General features: G+C 39.5%; 2 protein-coding genes across 2 annotated transcripts in view; both read right to left on the minus strand.

The window, feature by feature from the left end:
• Positions 1 to 19,729, minus strand: part of LOC106090547 (protein lin-9 homolog) — a 28,029-nt gene that overhangs the window by 7,994 nt on the left and 306 nt on the right. The window lies entirely within an intron of this gene.
• Positions 4,429 to 19,128, minus strand: LOC106090546 (WD repeat-containing protein 7). The gene is made up of 2 exons (XM_013256780.2): positions 18,386 to 19,128; positions 4,429 to 9,116 (listed from the first exon to the last, which is right to left on the minus strand). The coding sequence occupies exon 2, from the start codon at positions 9,088 to 9,090 to the stop codon at positions 4,579 to 4,581; it is 4,512 nt and encodes a 1,503-aa protein (XP_013112234.2). The 5' UTR covers positions 9,091 to 9,116; positions 18,386 to 19,128; the 3' UTR covers positions 4,429 to 4,578.

Below are 19,729 nucleotides of genomic sequence, written 5' to 3' on the forward strand. Positions count from 1 at the left end.
TGTTAAACAATCAGTATCACATTTCGAGCAAATATGTTCAAACTGTAATAACTACAGTTCATAAATGATAACATTATTGCAAATTAACCAAAATTTGACAAACATATATATGGGAGCTATATCTAATTCTAAACTGATTTCGAGCAAACTTCTCAGATAATGTGGTACTCGTCGACAAAAGCGTTGGTTAAAAAATGCCATTGCAGGCTCTAGAAGTGAAAATCGGGCGATATACATATATGCGAGCTATATCTAAATCTGAACCGATTTCCATGAAATTGACCAGTAATGTCGAAAGTTAAGAGAAAATCCTTCGTAACAAATTTCAAGAGAAACGGTTAACAAATGACCATTTAATTGCATTATTACTGCAAATCGGACAAACATATATATGGGAGCTATGTCTAAATCTGAACCGATTTCGAGCAATCTTGATGGACATTTTGGATGTTGTCGAGCAAAGATTTGTACAAAATTTTGGGAAGATTGGTCAATAAATGCGCTTGCAGTGGCTCTAGGGGTGAAAATCGGGCGAAATATATATGAGAGCTATATCTAAATCTAATCCGATTTCCATGAAATTCACCAGTAATGTCGAGAGTCAAAAAAATCCTTCCTACCAAATTTCAAGATTATCGGTTAACAAATGACCATTTTATTGCATTATTACTGCAAATCGGACGAACATATATATGGAAGCTATATCGAAATCTGATCCGATTTCGATGAAATTCAACCTTCCTACCAAATTTCAAGAGAATTGGTTACCAAATGACCATTTTAATGCAGTATTACTGCAAATCGGACGAACATATATATGAGAGCTATATCCAAATCTGAACCGATTTTTTCCAATTTCAGTAGGCTTTGTCTCTAGGCCGAAAAACATGCCCATAACAAATTTGAAGACGAACGGATGAAAATTGCGACCTGTAGTTTGTACACAAATTAACATGGACAGACGGACAGACAGACGGACATATCTAAATCGAATCAGAAAGTGATTCTGAGTCGATTGGTATACTTATCAATGGGTCTATCTCTCTTTCTTTTGGGTGTTACAAACTAATTCAATAAGTTATAATATCCTGTACCACAGTAGTGGTGTAAGGTAAAAACACTATACCTATGCCGGAAGGCATAGAAAAACGAAGAAGTTTCTTAAGCACAGTAAACAACTTCGTTTAGCTTTGTTCGGTTGGCGCATTGTTTTAGTTGGTGTTCAATGATACTCATGTAAACACTGGTGTATTTTGCGTTTGTGATCCTGCCTTCTATAGACATAGCTCTAGTTCAAGAAAACCAAAAACTTCTTGAAATAGGATCGAAACTTTTAATTTGGGTCATTTACACACAGTGTAGCTAACACCAGGTGATTTGGAGACTGGGATCAAAAATTGAGGATTTTTTAGGGAAGAACATTTTGTACTGGACTTTTATTTGTTTTTTTAGTCATTTTTGAAAAACATATAGATAACCTAAATTTTTTCCAAAAAATTACGGCTTTTTTATGAAAAGCCATTCAAAATTTTTAGAAAGGTTTTTGTTGGAGAAATTTATTCCCTTGTTATTGGGGACAAAGGATTAAAATTTGGGGATAAGGGCCGGTAAAATACTGGCAACCCTGATTCGTAAACTTCCAAAGTGATGGTGTTTACTTAACCGATGGCACGTATTAGAATTTGAACCTATGAGCACCTATGACTGCCAAAGGCCGCTCTTCAATTGTTTTCATCGAGACTGGCTTCCAATTAAATGTGATTTATTTTCGGAAGTTGTTTTGCAGCCATGGGCAAGCAAACATTTCGGTGGTTCCATAAGAACTTGTAAACTAAGAATGGCCAAAAACTCAAGTTGTGCTTCCAATTTGGCACATGTCAATACGATGTTTAACTGCCCGGCCAGACCCACTCGACTCAGACCCAGATCCCTGTGGACGCATCCCATCTTAGTCGCGGAGTTCCTGGGTCTTGACACTCAACAGAATCAAGCAGACGAAAGATAGTACACAATAAACTGCTACAACAACTACAACAACATGGATTTTTTATTTTTGGTCATTTTAGAGAGCAAGGAAAAATATGCCATGGGTGCACAGAGAAAATCCATTGTACGGGAAGGGGCCAAAATACTTGCAGAGCATATGCATGCAGCTCATAACTCCATGGATTACGAGATTAGATTAGTTTCACAAATTTTTGTCATTTGAAATAATAAAAATGCCGTTTGAATTGACATCCTCTATTTTCCTAGAAAAATAATTTTAGCAGTAATTTGGAAGAGATTTTTCCTCAAACATCACATTACCAAGAAAAGGGAAAACCAGGCCGACATTTATAGATTTGTTTAAGAAAATGTGGTAGTTTGAAGCCTTTGTGACAGCCACCCCACATTTTCCTAGAAAATTAATTGTAACAGTAAATTGGAAGAGATCGTTTACTCAAACATCATATTACCAAGCAAAGGGAAAAGAAGGTCGACATATAGTAGCACAGAAAAGTCTATAACTCCACTTTCCACACGCTTTACAAAACGAAATTTTTATACAAAAAGCTTGCTAAAATTCTTCACCATGCTCACTCGTGTAAAAAATAGTTAAAATTTATTCTATTCGGCTTATCCCCATTACGTAACTGTCAGTTTACGAAACTGCAATTAACGAATAGGTATGAGGATTGCAAAATTGGCACAAGAAAGTTTAAAAAAAAGAGTAACAACTGATTTAAGTTCACCTCTAACTCACTATTTTCTTAAATATTTCCCCCACATATTCCATTAAGAAAAATTTTAAGAAATGCAAATTTGCTCAAGAATATTACATTAAGGAGCAGTGGGGATACTTCACTCACATCAATTAGTGTTATCCGATACAAGTTAAAGCTCAATGATAAGGCACCTCCTTCTTATTGCCGAATGCGAACGGCATGCCTCAGAACGACACCACTAAGTAAAGAAGTTTACACGGCTGATTACCTAAGGTAATTACCACAGAAATTTCGCCAGCATTGGAAAGGAAAAACCACCGCCGAAAATTTGTTCTGATCTTCTCGCTGGGATTTGAAATCAGGCATCAGAGCCTGGCTTTCACTAAGAAGATACACACCAACAAAATTCACGAAAAATTGCAATGAAAAATTTAATTGGAAATAAAAATATGTTCAATTAAAAAATTAGTTGATTCTATATTTTTTTTGTGATTAAAAATCGTACTGCTTTCAAATAAAAATAATATTTAATTTAAAAAATTTTTAAGTGAATGTAAACATCTAAATTTAAAATAATTTTCCCATTTTTGGGAGTAACTGGTCTTGGACAAACAAATTTTAACAAATAGGAGCGTCCTTAAATATTTAGTTTTTTTATTAGATTTTCCCGAAAGTTTATTTTTAAACTTCAATCAGTCAATCAATTTTTTTAATTAGTTTAATTGAAAATTTTACAAAATTTATAGAATTTTTTAATTCGATCAGTTAAACACTTAATTGAAAACAATTTTAATCAATTTTTTAATTGAATATACATTTAATTCATTTAAAGTTTTTAAATAACCTTCTTCAAAAACGTTGACTGATACTATCATTTCCATGACTGAAGGAAGCAGTTTCAACAAAAAAATTAACTTGATCAATTAATTTCGTGATGGAAAACGATTTTTAGTTTTTTTCTATGTCTTGTGTACACCAGAATTAAGCGTTTGAAAAATTGTTCTACTTTCGGCATTGTAATCAAAAATTTTGCCAATTTTTTAAAATTTTTTAAACTTTTTACAAAGAGTCACTTAGCCCCTTCTTCCGCTTTGCTCAATATGATACATATGCACATATAACCACAATATCAAACTATTTCCTATCGATATAAAAATAAGTCTTATTATTTATGCTATAGGACCATTTTGACTTTATGGCCAACCCCAAATTGAAGCTTTGTACTTGAAAATCAAACCAAAGCTTAATAACCTTGAAGTGTCTGTCATTTATCGAAATCGATTTGCAATGTAGCTTAGTCTCTATCCAAATGAACCTGAGTGTAAGTATGACATTTTCGTTCGTGTATATTATATATGTGTGTGTTTGCATTTGCGTTTGTGTTAACAACATTATGGATTTGGTGTTTGGTTTACTCAATGGCATTCTTCCTTATTTGCTTTTTTGTTTCATATTTTATTAAAGTCTAGTTTTGTGGAGGGGGTGATAATTTTCTTCTTTTCCTGCAGAGGATCATCATTCTTCACTGGGAAACACAATGATCGACTGCAAAATTAGTTATTTGCTTTTGTTTTGGTTTTCTCTTTAAAAATATATGTAGGTATAGGTATATAGAACAACATCAAAAAACATGAATAATTGATTATAAAGAGGGGGGAGGGGGGGCTACACTGCTGCTGCTGCTGCGCACTTCTACTACACATTTAGTTTGCTTTCTTTTGTTTCTGTTTTTTTTAGTTTATTTTCTACATCTCCATCTTCTTACCAGCCGGCGTTGTGTGGAGGAGATGTCCATGTTAATACCGTTGGGTAAATGTCTTCTTCTGCATTGATTGTACACATAATTGTGGCGATTCGCACACATCCTGAATGCTTAGACATTGAAACGTGTCTCCGAACCATCGGCTAGCATTAGAGTTACAGTGCGATTATTGATCCATACCAGTTTGGCCAAACGCATGGGATTGAGACGCGACACATCGGGTATGGGTGCCGTGGAATAACCTTTGGTACAGCGTGTCTGGGACTGGCCTAAGCCAAACATACCTGTGCTGGTTTGCCAAAACGATAGGCGATTCTCATTGCACGAATAGGAGACTAAAAATTTGCCATCGGGCGAGAACGCCAATGAGGTTATGGGATGTGTATGCGCCGGTATCATCTGACATTTATTTTGTCTCAACTCATAGATGGCCAGGTGGCCATTGATGGCACCCACCGCAATACGTCGCGTCTGCTGACAATGTGACACCTGATTAAAACGGCATATTGAGGGACACACATCGACTAAGCCTCGTTGCTTTAGCTCGGCATTGTCCAGACAATGCAGTGTTATATCCATAACTTCCACCAGCAGACTAGCAATCTCGGCCTGCATTTTGTCGATCAACATCTCCACACATTGGAGAATTTCTCCCTTGGCCTTGAACAAAACCGATTGGGTGAGTGGCACATTAATGGATTGAGGATTTTGTTGCATGCTATTGTAACGGGCGACCTCTCGTGCCATTGTTGTAATGAACGCTGCTGGACGGGCTGTTGCTATCAGCCTCAAGGCATGTCTCGCTGTACGGCAGGCATCTGCTTGGGGGGTCAACGGAAGTTTATAATTCAGATTGGGCACTGATTTGCCTTCACACGACAATTCTAAGAGCCCCAGCAGCACTTTGCTTACATCCAAATAGGGTTCCCACACAGTAAAGCCACGTCCCAGCAAGTCTATAGCTGCCCTTCGTAACGGTGTGTATTGAGGCAATTTTGGTGTAGGAGGAGCATACAGAAGATGGGCCAACGCCATGGACGTAAGACGAGCCAAGTTATTGGCAATACCAAAACCTTCCACCACAGATGATTTTCGCCTTTCTCCTGCTGTGGTGGCTGCCGTCGAACCAATACTGCCTCGAACGGGTGAATCTTGGTTTATGTCTTGACCAAATTCCGCTCCTATGACACCCAATAATATCACAGCCGTTGTCTGTTTTCTCTTCAGTTCGGATAGACTGGACGGCTTGCGTATTATCTCCTCTTCTTCTTCCTCATAGTCCTCTTCGCCATCGCCGTTAGAGCCCATACTTGCGACGCCAGACATATTTGCCGAGGAATTTGCATGGCCATTGGCCCCATTGGCTGCCGCATGTTGTTGTTGAAACTGTTGAGCAATGGGTTCGGTGTGCGTAAACATTGGCAGATATTGAGCCCAGCTCTCCACCAACTGCTTACGACCTCTTTTGCCCATGCGTCGCAGTTCACCCAGTAATATCTGTTGGGCGGCTTCTCTTATTTCGATGCAGTGATGTTGCCAACGTTTGGCCATCATCTCAACTTGGGGTCTTTTGAATTTCTTTGGTTCTAGAGCTTCGATTTTATCGGGCAATAGGAAACAGTGATGAGTGGAGAGAAGGCTCCATCCTTGTTTTATTTGTGATATATGGTGAGCAATTAATTCCTCACGTTCCTCCTCGGTGGCCAAAGTGGAGTCGCTGCGTTGCGCCAAACGCATAAGCTTTTTGCTGCGCTCGCTATCAGGCAAAAATGAGGCCGAATTCATTGACAACAAGGTGTTGGACATGGCCACCAAGGCCAATATGTGATTGGAGGTAAGGGTTGTACTCAACTCCCAGTGCAGGCGGGAAGTGAAGACTACAGTAAGTTGTTCTTGTCTGAGCAATTCTGCTGGAATGTCTCGCTTTTTCGAGCTACTTGGTACCACAACACCCTCGCCCAGCTCAAAGTTGTTCTGCCATGTGGGAAGGAGCAGTGACATATAGCCACCCTTCGAAAGAATGCCAAAGGAAACGGGCACCATCGGCCTTAGCAAACCCAATTGCGATTCGCACACCTTGTCCAAATGGGGATCTAGGCCCCATGAGTGCAGCAACGAAAGCAACAACTGGGCCACCTCCATGACATGGGTTACCTCCATCTTGGAGGCCATTTTGGCTTGCAGATCGCTTTTACCGTCGTCGGTAGGCGTATCTTGGGGCTCCACCACTTTTTGAATACTTTCCTGCACCTTGGCCTGCACTTTCTTTTCCACAATCTCTGTCTTTTCTTTGAACTTCTGCACAAGGCCATGTTTGTCTTTGTCCTTCAACATTTTCTCCATGTCACCTGCCTTATTTTTAACTTTGCCAAAGAAGTCACTGATCTTCTTGGAGGCCTCAACATGCAACGCTTTGTCTTTCTGATTGTTAAACACCACTCCCAGGGCTTCCAGCTCGGTGGCAGTCATTTGTGCATATTCCTCGCTGTGCAGCTCAAAAATAAGTCCCTCGATATCGAAGAAGAGGATGTGGCTTTCGGCGTCCTTGGGGTTCGTACGTAAGCCCTGAATGATGAGGGGATTGCTGCGGTGTTTCATTAGGAAGTCAAAGTTGCCTTGGTTGTGACCATGCAACTGCTGCCACTGGGTAATGCCTCTTTGTGTGGCATGCCTGATGGCGTTCATATTGCGCGATTTTAGGCCACGGAAGAAGTGAACTGCAGGATTGGCCATACCCTCCGAATTTGTGGCGTTTGTGTTGCAACTGGAATCGTCGGCAGTCTGCTCATCACACACCGATAACACTTCTTCGGCCAGCATGCCATGTAGCACACGATCTAAATGGCCGGTCTCCATTTGCCATACATACACCGATCCATCGGAGCAGCCGACTATAAGAAAATCGTCTAAAGGCCTCCATTTGATGGTGACTACAGGGAACAGATGACGACTAGCCAAAGTTATGCATTTTCGTTCCTGCAAACTCAATAACGTGACGGAGTGATCTGAGGCCACTGAACAAATGCACTTCAGTATACGCGGACTACATGTCTCTGGAGGTACCAGCAACTGTGTGATCTCTCCTGCATGGACACAAAATCGATGCAGCAGACTTCCACTATATAAATCCCATAGGCAGACGGCAAAATCTACTCCACCTGACAACAGAAGAGACTTTTCATAACGGGGATGCACCAAAGAAGGGCACAACAAACAGTTCACACGCCCCCGATGGCCATAGAGTATCTGGTGGGAGGGCCATTCACTGAAGTTTTGCTTTATGCCCACCAGTAATTGCATCATAACTGTTTGGGTAGCTGGTACTATGACAATGGACCCATCCTCTCGACCTATAACCAGACGACTTTGTTGAGGTAAATAAATACTGGATGTCAATTTTACAGGATGATCGGTTATGCGGGCTAACTGATCTAAAATGCCCACAGGGGGAGGATCCATTATGGACCAAGCCTCTATCAGAGAGGTGCACACCGACGGCTTAAGGGTACGCGGAGGCATTTGTTTTGCTTGCAGAATACTAATATTGTCGAGAGGAACATCAGGAACTGTCCACACCGAGATAAATCCCTCCGAATCGCCACGCAGTAAACAATGACTCACTGGTTTGCCTTCAGGCTCGCTACGCAACAGCTTCATGGCGGGAGGGCAGGACAACACCTTATCTCCTGGATGCTGCAGCACATAATAGAGGTATGGTGCATCGCGTATGACACTCTTCGAATGGAACTCTTTATTGTCTGGTATACAATTCGCCGGTAATTTATAAAGGTAACCCTTGCCTTCATCCGTCCAAAGCATCACGCGATCCGAACTGATGAAGTCGCCACCTTGCCATCGCTCTCGAGTAGGGGCAATGACCGAACAGAGCACTGTGAAATCACCGGCATCATAAATCTGCCAATATTTGGTGCAGACGATTAGCACCGTTCGTTGATTTTGTGAGCAGCAGTTCATGGTGATGGCATTTAGACAGCGAATCTCTTTCGATTCATTTTCATAAATTGGTTCAGCATGTTTGTTCTCGCTGCCAATCAAAGTCCACACCTTCACTGTACCCGTGGTGGTTATGGCCAATACAACATCGTCTTTGCGTCGCATAGGTCTTAAGACATGCAGGGCGGATATCCAATCGGGTTTTACTTTTGAACTCAGTGTGTAGATGACCTCCAGACTGAAGGGGTCCATTACCATTATCTCAGGATAATAACCAATACAGAAGAGACGTACATCATTGCTATTGGCTGTGTGATAGCTCTGTATTTGTGTGTGGACCTGAGGCAGTTTAACGGATTCCATGCATTTGCCATCGGTCATATCCCAGGTACACATCTCACCATTCTCTGAAGAGCTCACCAGAAAATTGCAATCGGCCATTATGGAAGCTCGAACCAGGCACAAAACTGGTGCTGTGTGACCCACCAACAGACAGCGGGGTGACATCTTCAAAGTGACTGGCTCCACGTGCCACAAACATATTTGCCCATCGTAACATCCTGTGGCCAAAGTAGTGTGGTCATCGGAAAGGAAAACACTGGACACACAATGGGTGGGGGCCGAGGGCCCCCACAACACAACTGGCACCACAAGATTGGTGCTCACCATCGTTCTTTGCCGTCTAAGGGCTTAATCTGCTTTCAGGTAAACGCACACATATACACCCCAAATTATTGGCAATGATGGATCATCGCAGTGTTGATGGTTGGTTATAATGACGGGTAAGTCAGCAGCGACAGCGACCAGTTAGTAGTTAATACGCGACGACAACGATTATCATTCGACACACCATTCGCAACAGTGGTGTAGTGTGCGGTTGATGGTGGGGGTGGGACAGTCAATCCAAGACCAAAAAAAGAAAACAACGAAAATTTCTATGAGATAAACAACACAAAAAACATAAGACGGACGACCAGTCACGCATAGAGAAGAGGCCCAAAAAAAACCAACCGCGACAATTGCTTGTAAAAAAATATTGAGTCCCGTGCCGTTTTTTTTTTGTTCTTCTATTACGCCATGTATGATATTTTTGTTTGATTGCTCAAGATAAGCTAAAGATAGTAGGAAAAAAACAGAACCTTAATAGAGAGTGAAGACGGTAGTTGCTTGTGGATTGACTCGATTAAAGTGAAAACTTGGCCATTTGTTTTTAGACGACTTCTGAGACGACATGTGCTACCCAGCTACCAGCCAGGTTGCTTTTGTGTACTCAGATTATGTTATTGCGGGTATTTGCAATTTAATGAGATGAGTAAATACCTTAGTTTGATACAATTTGTAAACATTGAATTATTGATTAACTCAAATGTTTGTCAAGTTCATTAGGGTCCAACCAATCAACTTCGAGAGAAAGAGAGAGAGAGAGAGATAGGGAAAGAAAAGGAAATTCCCTTAAACGATAACGGCAATTATTTCTGTTGAAAGTTCTTTGATGGTAACAAGACATTTTTTTTTCAATTTTTTTTATTATAAAAACTAATAAAGGCTAAAATAAGAACTAAAAAATTTAGTTATTTAGACCTTAAACAATAGGAATAATAACAATACCTCCTATTGTTCTAAATATCACGTGACCTGAATCTTAAGGGGTACCTATACCCACCAACACCATTAAAAAAAGAGGTGTGCTGAAATATCTACAACAAATATGTGTCTGCAAAACAAAAATGATTAATATTGTATTTAATAACTATTGCCTAAAGCTGTTATCACACTATGTGTTCTTAATTTATGACATGCCACTTATTATGTATCATTAGTATTGCATTATGTTTGTCAAAATTGTCAATTTACAAACAATTCATCAGTTTTGCTATCACACTAATATACGTTGTTTTGTAAAAATGCCCAAAATTTGCTACAGTTGTGAGAATGCTGGCCAAATCATAAAGTTGTGGAAACAATTTAATTTGGCCTTGCTTTTATCCGACTGACAGCAAAAACAGCTGATTTCTCTATGTTTTTGTCAGAAGAAATGGAGCACCGCCCTAATCTAAACAATAACATATAGTGTGATAGAGCCTTAGGGAAATCAAGTTTTGGCAACATTATCTAAAAAAAGTTTAAAATCAAATATCGAGTTACATATGTACACATGCAAATGCAAATGCATTTTTTGCAAATTTTGCCCATGAACATTCCACTAAGGAACAGGGGCAAACTTCTCACATATCAATGAGTGCAGTCCGATATAAGTTTTTAAGGTCAATGATAAGGGACCACCTTTTTATAGCGGAGTCCGAACGGCGTGCCGCAGTGCGACACCTCTTTGGAGAGAAGTTTTACATGGCATAGTACCTCACAAATGTTGCAAGCATTAGGAGGGGAAAACCACCGCTGAAATTTTTTTCTGATTCAGGATTCGAACCCAGGATTTCAGGTTTCGAACCCAGGCGTTCAATATCATAGGCGGGCATGCTAACCTCTGCGCTAAGGTAGTCTCCATATGTACACATATTAAAATCAAATTTTCAGTGAATTTCTATAAAAATCAAAGTTTAAGAAAATTTTCTATGAAATTTAATTTTGGGCTATGATTTATGTTTGCCTATTATAGCCGGTCTTGCATTTGACCAGATCTCGGAGATGGGTTGTACGATAAGAAATTTTTTAAGAAATCTTATGCACCCAAATTCGACACGGATATGGAGTGGTCTAATAAGTATAAATCACTGTTAAATTTTTTATTACAAATTTCAACAAAATCTGGTAATAAATCAAGCTTTTATGAGCTTCCGACCCTTAATCGGCACATCGGTTCATATGAAAGCTATATTCAAACACATTCCGATCTTTTCCATATTTGGGTCGAATGGCCTAAAACTACTTATTGTTTCAAATTTCAGCGAAATCAGATAAAAAATAAAGCTTTTATTCGCTTCGGACCTTTTATCGGGATATCGGTCTGTATGGCATCTATATCTAAATATAGTCCGATTCAAAATTAAAGTATCTAAATATAGTCCGAGTCAAATTAAATCAAATTTTTGTCAATTTTTCTATAACGAAGTTCCTATGTAGCATAGTATTTCGTCGGTCCCCTACTGTATGATTCGGCTTCACACAATTTTAGGCCTTTATAGTGCGCCACATTTCGTGCCATCTTTTTTTAAAAAATTTTGCTATCTTTTTCCACGAACGAAACTTTTGTGCCCTTTTTTGAATATTTTCAACGGTAACGCTGCCCCTACGTAATAACAGTGCATTTCTGGGCTGAAACCCTTGTATCCAGAGATCACTTTATCCAAACTCGGAACGTTTGTTCTTTGAAATCGTGACAAAACTACAATTTTATGAGCTCAAGATTTCTTATCGAAAGATCGGTACAAAGGGCACTATTTCAAGATAAAGGCCATCTATGAACTTGAGGCTGTAGAGTGATTTCAACCAGAAAGGCGGACGGACATCGTCTATGAATATAACGCTTTGTAGGTTTGAAGATGTATAATGTGTTGGCAAAATAATGGAATGGCAAAATGGCCAAATCTTCGATGGAAGGTATAAAAACATATATCGCATTTTTGGCTTGTAGAACATTTAGTAGGTTTTGGTCAGGTTTGGAAGGATTTTTCTTAAATTTTGGAAGGAAATAATTTTATTGAGTGACAACACTGGTACTGACATGCTTTTATTTACATGTACGTAAACATAAATTTATTGTATTAAATTATGTAGGTTAGGTTAGGTAAGAGTGGCAGTCCTTTACAGACTCACTTAGACAATTTTAAGTCTATTCTGATACCACAGTAGCGGCAGACCAGGCTTCTGGCGGGAATCGAACCCACGACCCCCGCACTGGTAATCCAAGCACGCTAACAACTCGGCTACCGGGGTGCCGTATTAATTTATGTAAATAAATTTAGATATATAAAGATATACATACATATATATGTTTATCACACATACAAAAAAATTTGTATATGTTGGTACATATGGTACGAAACATCATAATGAATTTTTGGATACCATCCAACTAGCGCCAATGTTAAATGAATACCTATGTACTACCTACATACATTGAAATGCTTGGGAATATGTTTAGCTGTAGATATCTAAAAGTCTTTTTAAAATTGCAAACATCTATAAATTTATGTTACAAGGACATATTGGAATGGAGACAATAGTATTATTTCCCAAGTTAAGACATGCCATAAAGAAAAGGGGTGGGAAGGAGATTTAAGCACTTCGCCAGACATCTCCATTGCATCACCCGGTCTGTTAAATGACGTGTCCAGGCAAGTTAAGATATGTCAAAAATAATGTGGGAGGGAAAGGAGATTTAAGCACTTCGTCAGACATCGCTACTACATCACCCGGTCTGTTAAATGACGTTTTTCAAGCAACCTATTATTTAATTGGAAACTGACCACTTCCCCATAATTATCCACATTGACTGACCATTTGACTTCATAACTTCTGAACTCCCATTTTATTTTCTCATTACTCAGCTATGGTCAGGCTTTCAATTTATGTTGTTTTGCCATACCCAGAGTAGGTCTTAGTCTCTCTCTAAACTCCAAGAAAGTTCGTATCTTGAACGTATTGATTGTTATTAGGCCGTTATTTGCAGAAAAGTAAGAACAGCCTTTGCTCTCTTATTACTATATATTTAAATTAAACAGCTAGTTTTCATAAAACAGTTTTTCCATCCTTCAAAATTTCTGCTGGGAAAAATCTTTATAAGAATTTTGCAAAATTGCAAATTTTGCCCATGAACATTCCACTAAGGAACGGCTGCAAGCTTCCTACATATCAATGATTGCAGTCCGATTCAAGTTTTAAGCTTAATGATAAGGGGCCTGTTTTTTTATAACCGAGTCCGAACGGCGTGCCGCAGTGCGACACCTGGAGAGAAGTTTTACATGGCATAGTACCTCACAAATGTTGCCAGCATTAGGAGGGGAAAACCACCGCTGAAACTTGTTTCTAATGGTCTCGCCAGGATTCGAACCCCTGCGTTCAGCGTCATAGCCGGACCTGCTAACCTCTACGCTACGGTGGCCTCCAATAGAAAGTTGAAAGCTCAAAATTACTAAACTCTCAAAAGGTGTTTCTCGCTCTCGCGCACCCTTTCGCTCTCTTCTGCTGGTAAAAAAAAAGTACGCACATGACTTTTGAGTAAGCGAACACACATATTATACAAAGCAATTTGTCGATCAATGATCAACTATGAAACGCTGGTGTGAACTCGCCAGATGAGTGGTAAACTGTGTAATAACATTTAGATTTGTCAAAATGCTACCTACGTACTGCGATGGGCTATCTCCTCCGTAATCATGTAGACCAAATCCATCAGAAAACAAAGGATACTGACCTAGGCAAATTCATACATGGTAAATTGATTAGCCCAGCTGATTAGCCCAGCTTATGAGATTTTCTAATTCCAGAGTTGTATGCAAATCCTTCAGAATGTCAAATGCTTTTTTTGGATTTTAAGTTTTTTAGCAGTCACAAGATTCACATTTTTTATCGTTTGATCTTGTGGCTGCTACATATGATAATGCAAAAAAAAAAAAAACAACTAGAATGTCAATTAGGAAGTGCCTAGAAAATTGACAGCTTAGTGGGAATTTTGGCCACTATCTCCACAGGAATGTATAGTTAATTTTGTTGTTGTTGGGCTAATGATTTTACCTTGTATAAATTTGCCAAGGTTCTGCCCGTGCGAAGGCATAACAATATGCTGTCAAAGCAATATGCCTTGCCATATCGTGTACCACAGGCAGTGTTGCCACTCAAGAAAATTATTTCCTAACAAAAATTGAAAAAAATCCTACCAAAACCTACATAGTCTTATACCCCACGGAAGGGTTGAGCATATTAATTTGTCATACCATTTTCAATACATCGAATTATTCCCTTCCAACCCTTCAAAGAACGCACACTAGTTCGCTGTAAAATTTATAAACACGACCTAATCGTGTCCTTTCGTCAGACCCTATTTCGGTGAAATTTGCAATTGTGAATTATATTCGATTTGCCGACTACAACACCGAGTTTGGATAAAGCCATCGTCTGATTTTTAAGTTCTCAGGCACATAGAATGCGCATTCATTTTCGTTTTCGGTGAAATTTGGAACAATGAGTTGCGTTGGACCCCTTAGCATCGGATCATATTTGGAAATTTGAAGCAATTAATTTTTAAAAGATCTCTGGACACTAGTGCAAATTTGCCCCTGAACATACCATTAAGGAACTGGGGCAAACATCTCACAAATCAATGAGAACTGCCCGATTCAATTTTAAGTTCAATAATAAGGGACCTCATTTTATCGCCGAGTCCGAACGGTGTGCCGCAGAGCGACAACTTTTTGGGGAAAAGTTTTTACATAGCATAGTACCTCACAAATGTCGCCAGCATTTCGGAGGGGATAACTACCGCTGATCATTTTATGATGGTCTCGCCAGGATTTGAACCCAGGCGTTCAGCGTCATAGGCGGATATGCTAACCTCTGCGCTACGGTGGCCTCCAAGGCCGGGGCCGGGTGGTACTGGCTCTTAAACACTGACTGCCTACGATGCTCGATATGACAAGGCGAGTTATTAGCGCCTTTAAATAATCAATGTTTTCGTCATGTTCTCACGGCGATCGGTCTTATGGACCGAATTTACCTAAAAGATCTTAACGAAGACCGCAACCTCCACATGCAAATGTGGCTACAATAACACCACAACATTTTAAATCACTTAAAAAATTGATTGGGAAATTATTCATTGGCTTAACTTTTCTGACGTTGATTCATAATAGTGTCATCCAAGGCGTATTTATAAGATGGCCGCATCGGCGAATTGCTACAACAAAGCCTCTTCTATGGGAACTTGATATGTCAAGATTTGTAAAAAGGCGAAGAAAATTCGATTCGCCATAATTTTTAAAATTGTCAGCAAATTTGCTTCGACCATTCAGGGCAAGAAGACAGAAGTTTATTGATTTTTGAGTGCCAAACTAGAAAAAACCAATTTAAAAATTTTCAAAATTCCTAATAGCTCTAGAGGCTTTACCCACAAAACCACAAAGATGGCAGGTTTAAATAGTTTTCTCTCGGTTATTGTAGCGGTAAAATAGCTACCAAATGAATGCCTTTAACCTTCCATGGTAGACCAGGGTAGCGCTAATTCAATTCCATTTGGGCTGGAACTGATTTCAACTTCGTCAACGTATGTCTCGATTATAACCTGGGACCACACATCAAATGTGTCAAATGCATGACTATCTGGTGGACATGGGGATACCTCCGGAATTGAGTTCATACAATGTTGATGTTGGACAGGATAATTAGAGTTTCGCTAGCAGAGGGCTTAAAAAGGAATATTGTGACTAGAGCTCAATCACCACAAGGACGGTTTTTATATCCATTTTTAAGGGTTAAAGTTTGTAGGCTACGACGATGACGTTTTTATCTTAGTGTGTGGCCGTTCAAAGTTGTTGTTGTTGTTGTAGCAGCGTGTTTTACACCGAGACGGCAGCCCTTGCCGATGAAGAATTCCATCGGGTCCGGTACGAACAACCGGCTGCCATGGAATTGTTCAAAGTGCATATAGTATGCTGCCATGATTGACCAATGATCTTCCTGGCACGGGATAGCTGTGTGCAACACACAAGCTGTGGGGTGTTCTTTGCTATCACAAAAAGCTTAGCTGCGAGCTACCGGGCGCGTCCACAGGTTGCGGATAGGGGAATGCTCCATACGGAGTAGCTGCAACGGCATTCGCGGACAATCAGCGGTATCGAGCACAAATACTAAGTGCCTATGATGTTCGATATGACAAGGCGAGTTATTGGCATCTTAAATAACCAATGGCTACTCTGTTCCTGCGGCGATCGGTTCTTTGGACCGAAAAAAAGCTTGCTCACCTACAGGCGCTTGACGAGGATCGCTACCTCCACATGAAAATGTGGTTATAACAACAACAACAACCAATGATCTTGACGTAAACTTCCGAAAGATTAAGTTAGTGCTATTCACCAATATGAGGTAACTTGGTCTGTTTAACTATCGCTCTCACTACTGAAATTGGTCCTGACAAGCCATTGTAATGTCAAGACTTTGACGCGGCGCTGCACACATGGCGGACTTGCACATTATAGACGGTAAAGTACCTATTGTGACAATGCCTCTCCTAAACGGAGACCTTTTTCCTGTCTAAATTATTTTCAGGCACATGGTCCTTTCGCCTTTCTTGACTAAAATAGGAGCTTGAAATGGCTGAATGAAGGGAACTTCTCCAGCCGCCCGAATCCCCATTATTGTCATGCATGTTGGTTTCTTATCTTCTTCCTTCTTATGTCTGGCATTGCAAATGCAAATTTTGTCCATGAACATTCCACTAAGGGGCAAACTTCTCACATATCAATGAGATTCAAGTTTAAGCTCAATGATAAGGGTTCTCCCTTTTATAGCCGAGTCCGAACGGCGTGCCGCTGTAAGACACCTCCACCAATGTCACCAGCACTAGGAGGAGATAACCACCGCTGAAAATTTTATGATGGTCTCGCCAGGATTTGAACCCAGGCGTTCAGCGTCTTAGGCAGACATGCTAACTTCTGCGCTTCGGTGGCCTCCAAGGCCGGGTGGTACTGTCTTTCAAACACTGTCTACGATGCTCGATATGACAAGGCGAGTTATTGACGGCTTTAAATAATCATCTTTCTCATGTTCTCACGGCGATCGGTCGTATGGACCGAATTTACCTATAAGATCTTGACGAGGATCGCAACCTCCACATGCAAATGTGGCAACAACAACAACATATCATTTTAAATCACTTAAAAAATTGATTGGGAAATTTTTTGTTGGCTTAAATTTTTTGACTTATCTGTATGATGGTGATCCATAATAGTATCATCATTTGTATTAACAAAAGTATTGTTATTATTTATACTTTTAAACTGTCTATACTAAACGTCAAACGGTTACACATGGCCCTAACCTTATTTTAAAATAAAAAAGGAAGTCATAAAAACACAAAACCATTGATTAGTCATCTGAAGTATGATGGTAATTGATGTTATGCAAGTGAAACCCAGTTTTGCAGAAGACAACTTGGTTGACGACACTAATCGGCAATGAAACTTACTTGCTATTACCCGCAGTTGTTGTTGGCACAACAATAAAAGTGCTTTAAAACAGCAAGTCAATGAACTGCAAACAAAAAGAGAAAGAATTTCTAAACGATACACCACAACCTACTCCAGGGAAAACAAAAACTTTGGGTCAATTCTGGAAGCGGCTAGATGTACAAACACATATACCGAGTATGTATGTAGGTAATATGTTCACGGTAAAATTCCTTTAACAAAAGTCGTGTAAATCCAATAACAGATGTTTTGCTTTTTCTGCTAAACAAAATATTTAATTAATTAACACCATCTCGAGCAAGAACTCGCCGTCGTTGTTGTGTATCGTTGTACATTCTGTTTTGTTTTGTATTTTATTTTATCTGACTGAGAACATTGAATTCTTTCTCTAATACTGCAGTAGTGTGATGCAAATTGTGCGAATGTAAATAGGAAAAGTAGTGACACTTTTTTTCTATGCAAAATAAACAATAAAAAAAAACTATGAAGGGAGAGAGAAAGAAAGAAAGAAAGAAAAGAAGAGCAGACAATCGAAAACATCATCATCAGTGGCATCATCCATCCATCAAACAGATGCAATGGGGGAGAGTATGGTTAGTACCTGTGGCGTAATACAAAGAACAAAACAAAGGCGCGAAGCGACGAAGGGACGGGCGGGCAGCTTCAGCCATACTAGCATGAAACTATAAAAATACAAACAAATAATAGAAAATTTACGCGAAAACTAAAACCATAACAACACACACATTGTATTGTTATTTTGTGTGTACTTTTTTTTGTTCCTCTTCTTAATTGTGGTGACATTAGAGACCAGCTGAACTTACACTTGCACCTCCACCTCCTCCTTCGCCTACAATTGCAGGATGAAACAAATGGCAACTGCTTCTCTATAACACAAACGGTTTGGTAGGGGCTGCTGGCCGATTAACTGAATGACTGACTAACTGGGCTCACACACAACACGCAGCACCACTATACGGCCGTGAAAATGGGGGACAACACTTTCCCCCTACCACAGAACCACAATTCCACCAACCTTTCGATAACTGTCTGCCTTGAACACGTCTAGTTGCCAAATCAATGACACCGCCGTAAATTTGCCAAGATCTGCAAATGGCTCATAAGAATAATAGTGGGCTGGCTACTCCAAGAAAATAATAATAATAATAAAAAAAACAGCTCCAGGGACAGACAGCGGCAACGACAGCGGTGTTTGGCTGGTGGCTGGTTAGTGGTGATGGTTATAACTGTTGGCTGTGGTGGCGACGACGACAACAACAGCAGCAGCGGACAGCAGCAAATCAGCAGTTATGGAACTTCAATGTCGTGCACTTCCACACAATGAACATTCACATAAAGCGAAAAATTAAGACGTAGACGTCGTTGTAGATCTTTCTTTGCGAAATATTTTTGATATTCTTATAATTTGCACATTGTTAGTGTTTTCGAAAACCGCGAAATAAAAATTAGTTTGCTTTTTGTTCGCCTTTCGTGCAAAAATCTTAAAATATTTTATGTCTTTTTCTATTTAACTCGCAGAAAAACGAAAATATCGACCGAGTTATAAAAAAAATATCGATTGACTCGCGTCTGTCATAATTGTCAAATGGGAGGAGCGTAGCTACACTACGTTCCAATCAAATGTCAAAGTGTTTGACAGAACAAAAACTAAAAACTGAATTTTATGCCAAAACTCAAATTTATGGGAAATATATATAATTTGCCAACATAATACAAAAACTTAACATACAATTTATAAAATATTTAATAATAAACAATAAAAAATAGTATTTCAACTAGCATAGCAACTCTGTATGGGCTTTATGTGTATACAAATGCCAATGTCAAATGGGACGTAACGTCGTAATTGAAAGCCATGGGCTTTGATTGAATACTTTGAATAAAATCTTGAAAAATTATCAAATACTTTTGCCGTATATAATTTGAGAATTTCAAATTGCTCGTCATTAACCAATAATTCGGCAAAGCCGGACTTCACATAATCAAAAATGAAACCATATTTACAAACACCTATATTATTTGCACTTCCACAAAACACCAAAAGGCCAAAGCAGATGAAGAATGCTGGTTTGCTTTGACCGATAGCTCATCTTCGAGACAAAAGCAAGCAATAAAAAAAACATGGCAGAGCACATCTTATACTTCTT

This window comes from Stomoxys calcitrans, chromosome 4 (assembly GCF_963082655.1).
Source record: "Stomoxys calcitrans chromosome 4, idStoCalc2.1, whole genome shotgun sequence".
In the NCBI taxonomy this organism is placed as follows: domain Eukaryota; kingdom Metazoa; phylum Arthropoda; class Insecta; order Diptera; family Muscidae; genus Stomoxys; species Stomoxys calcitrans.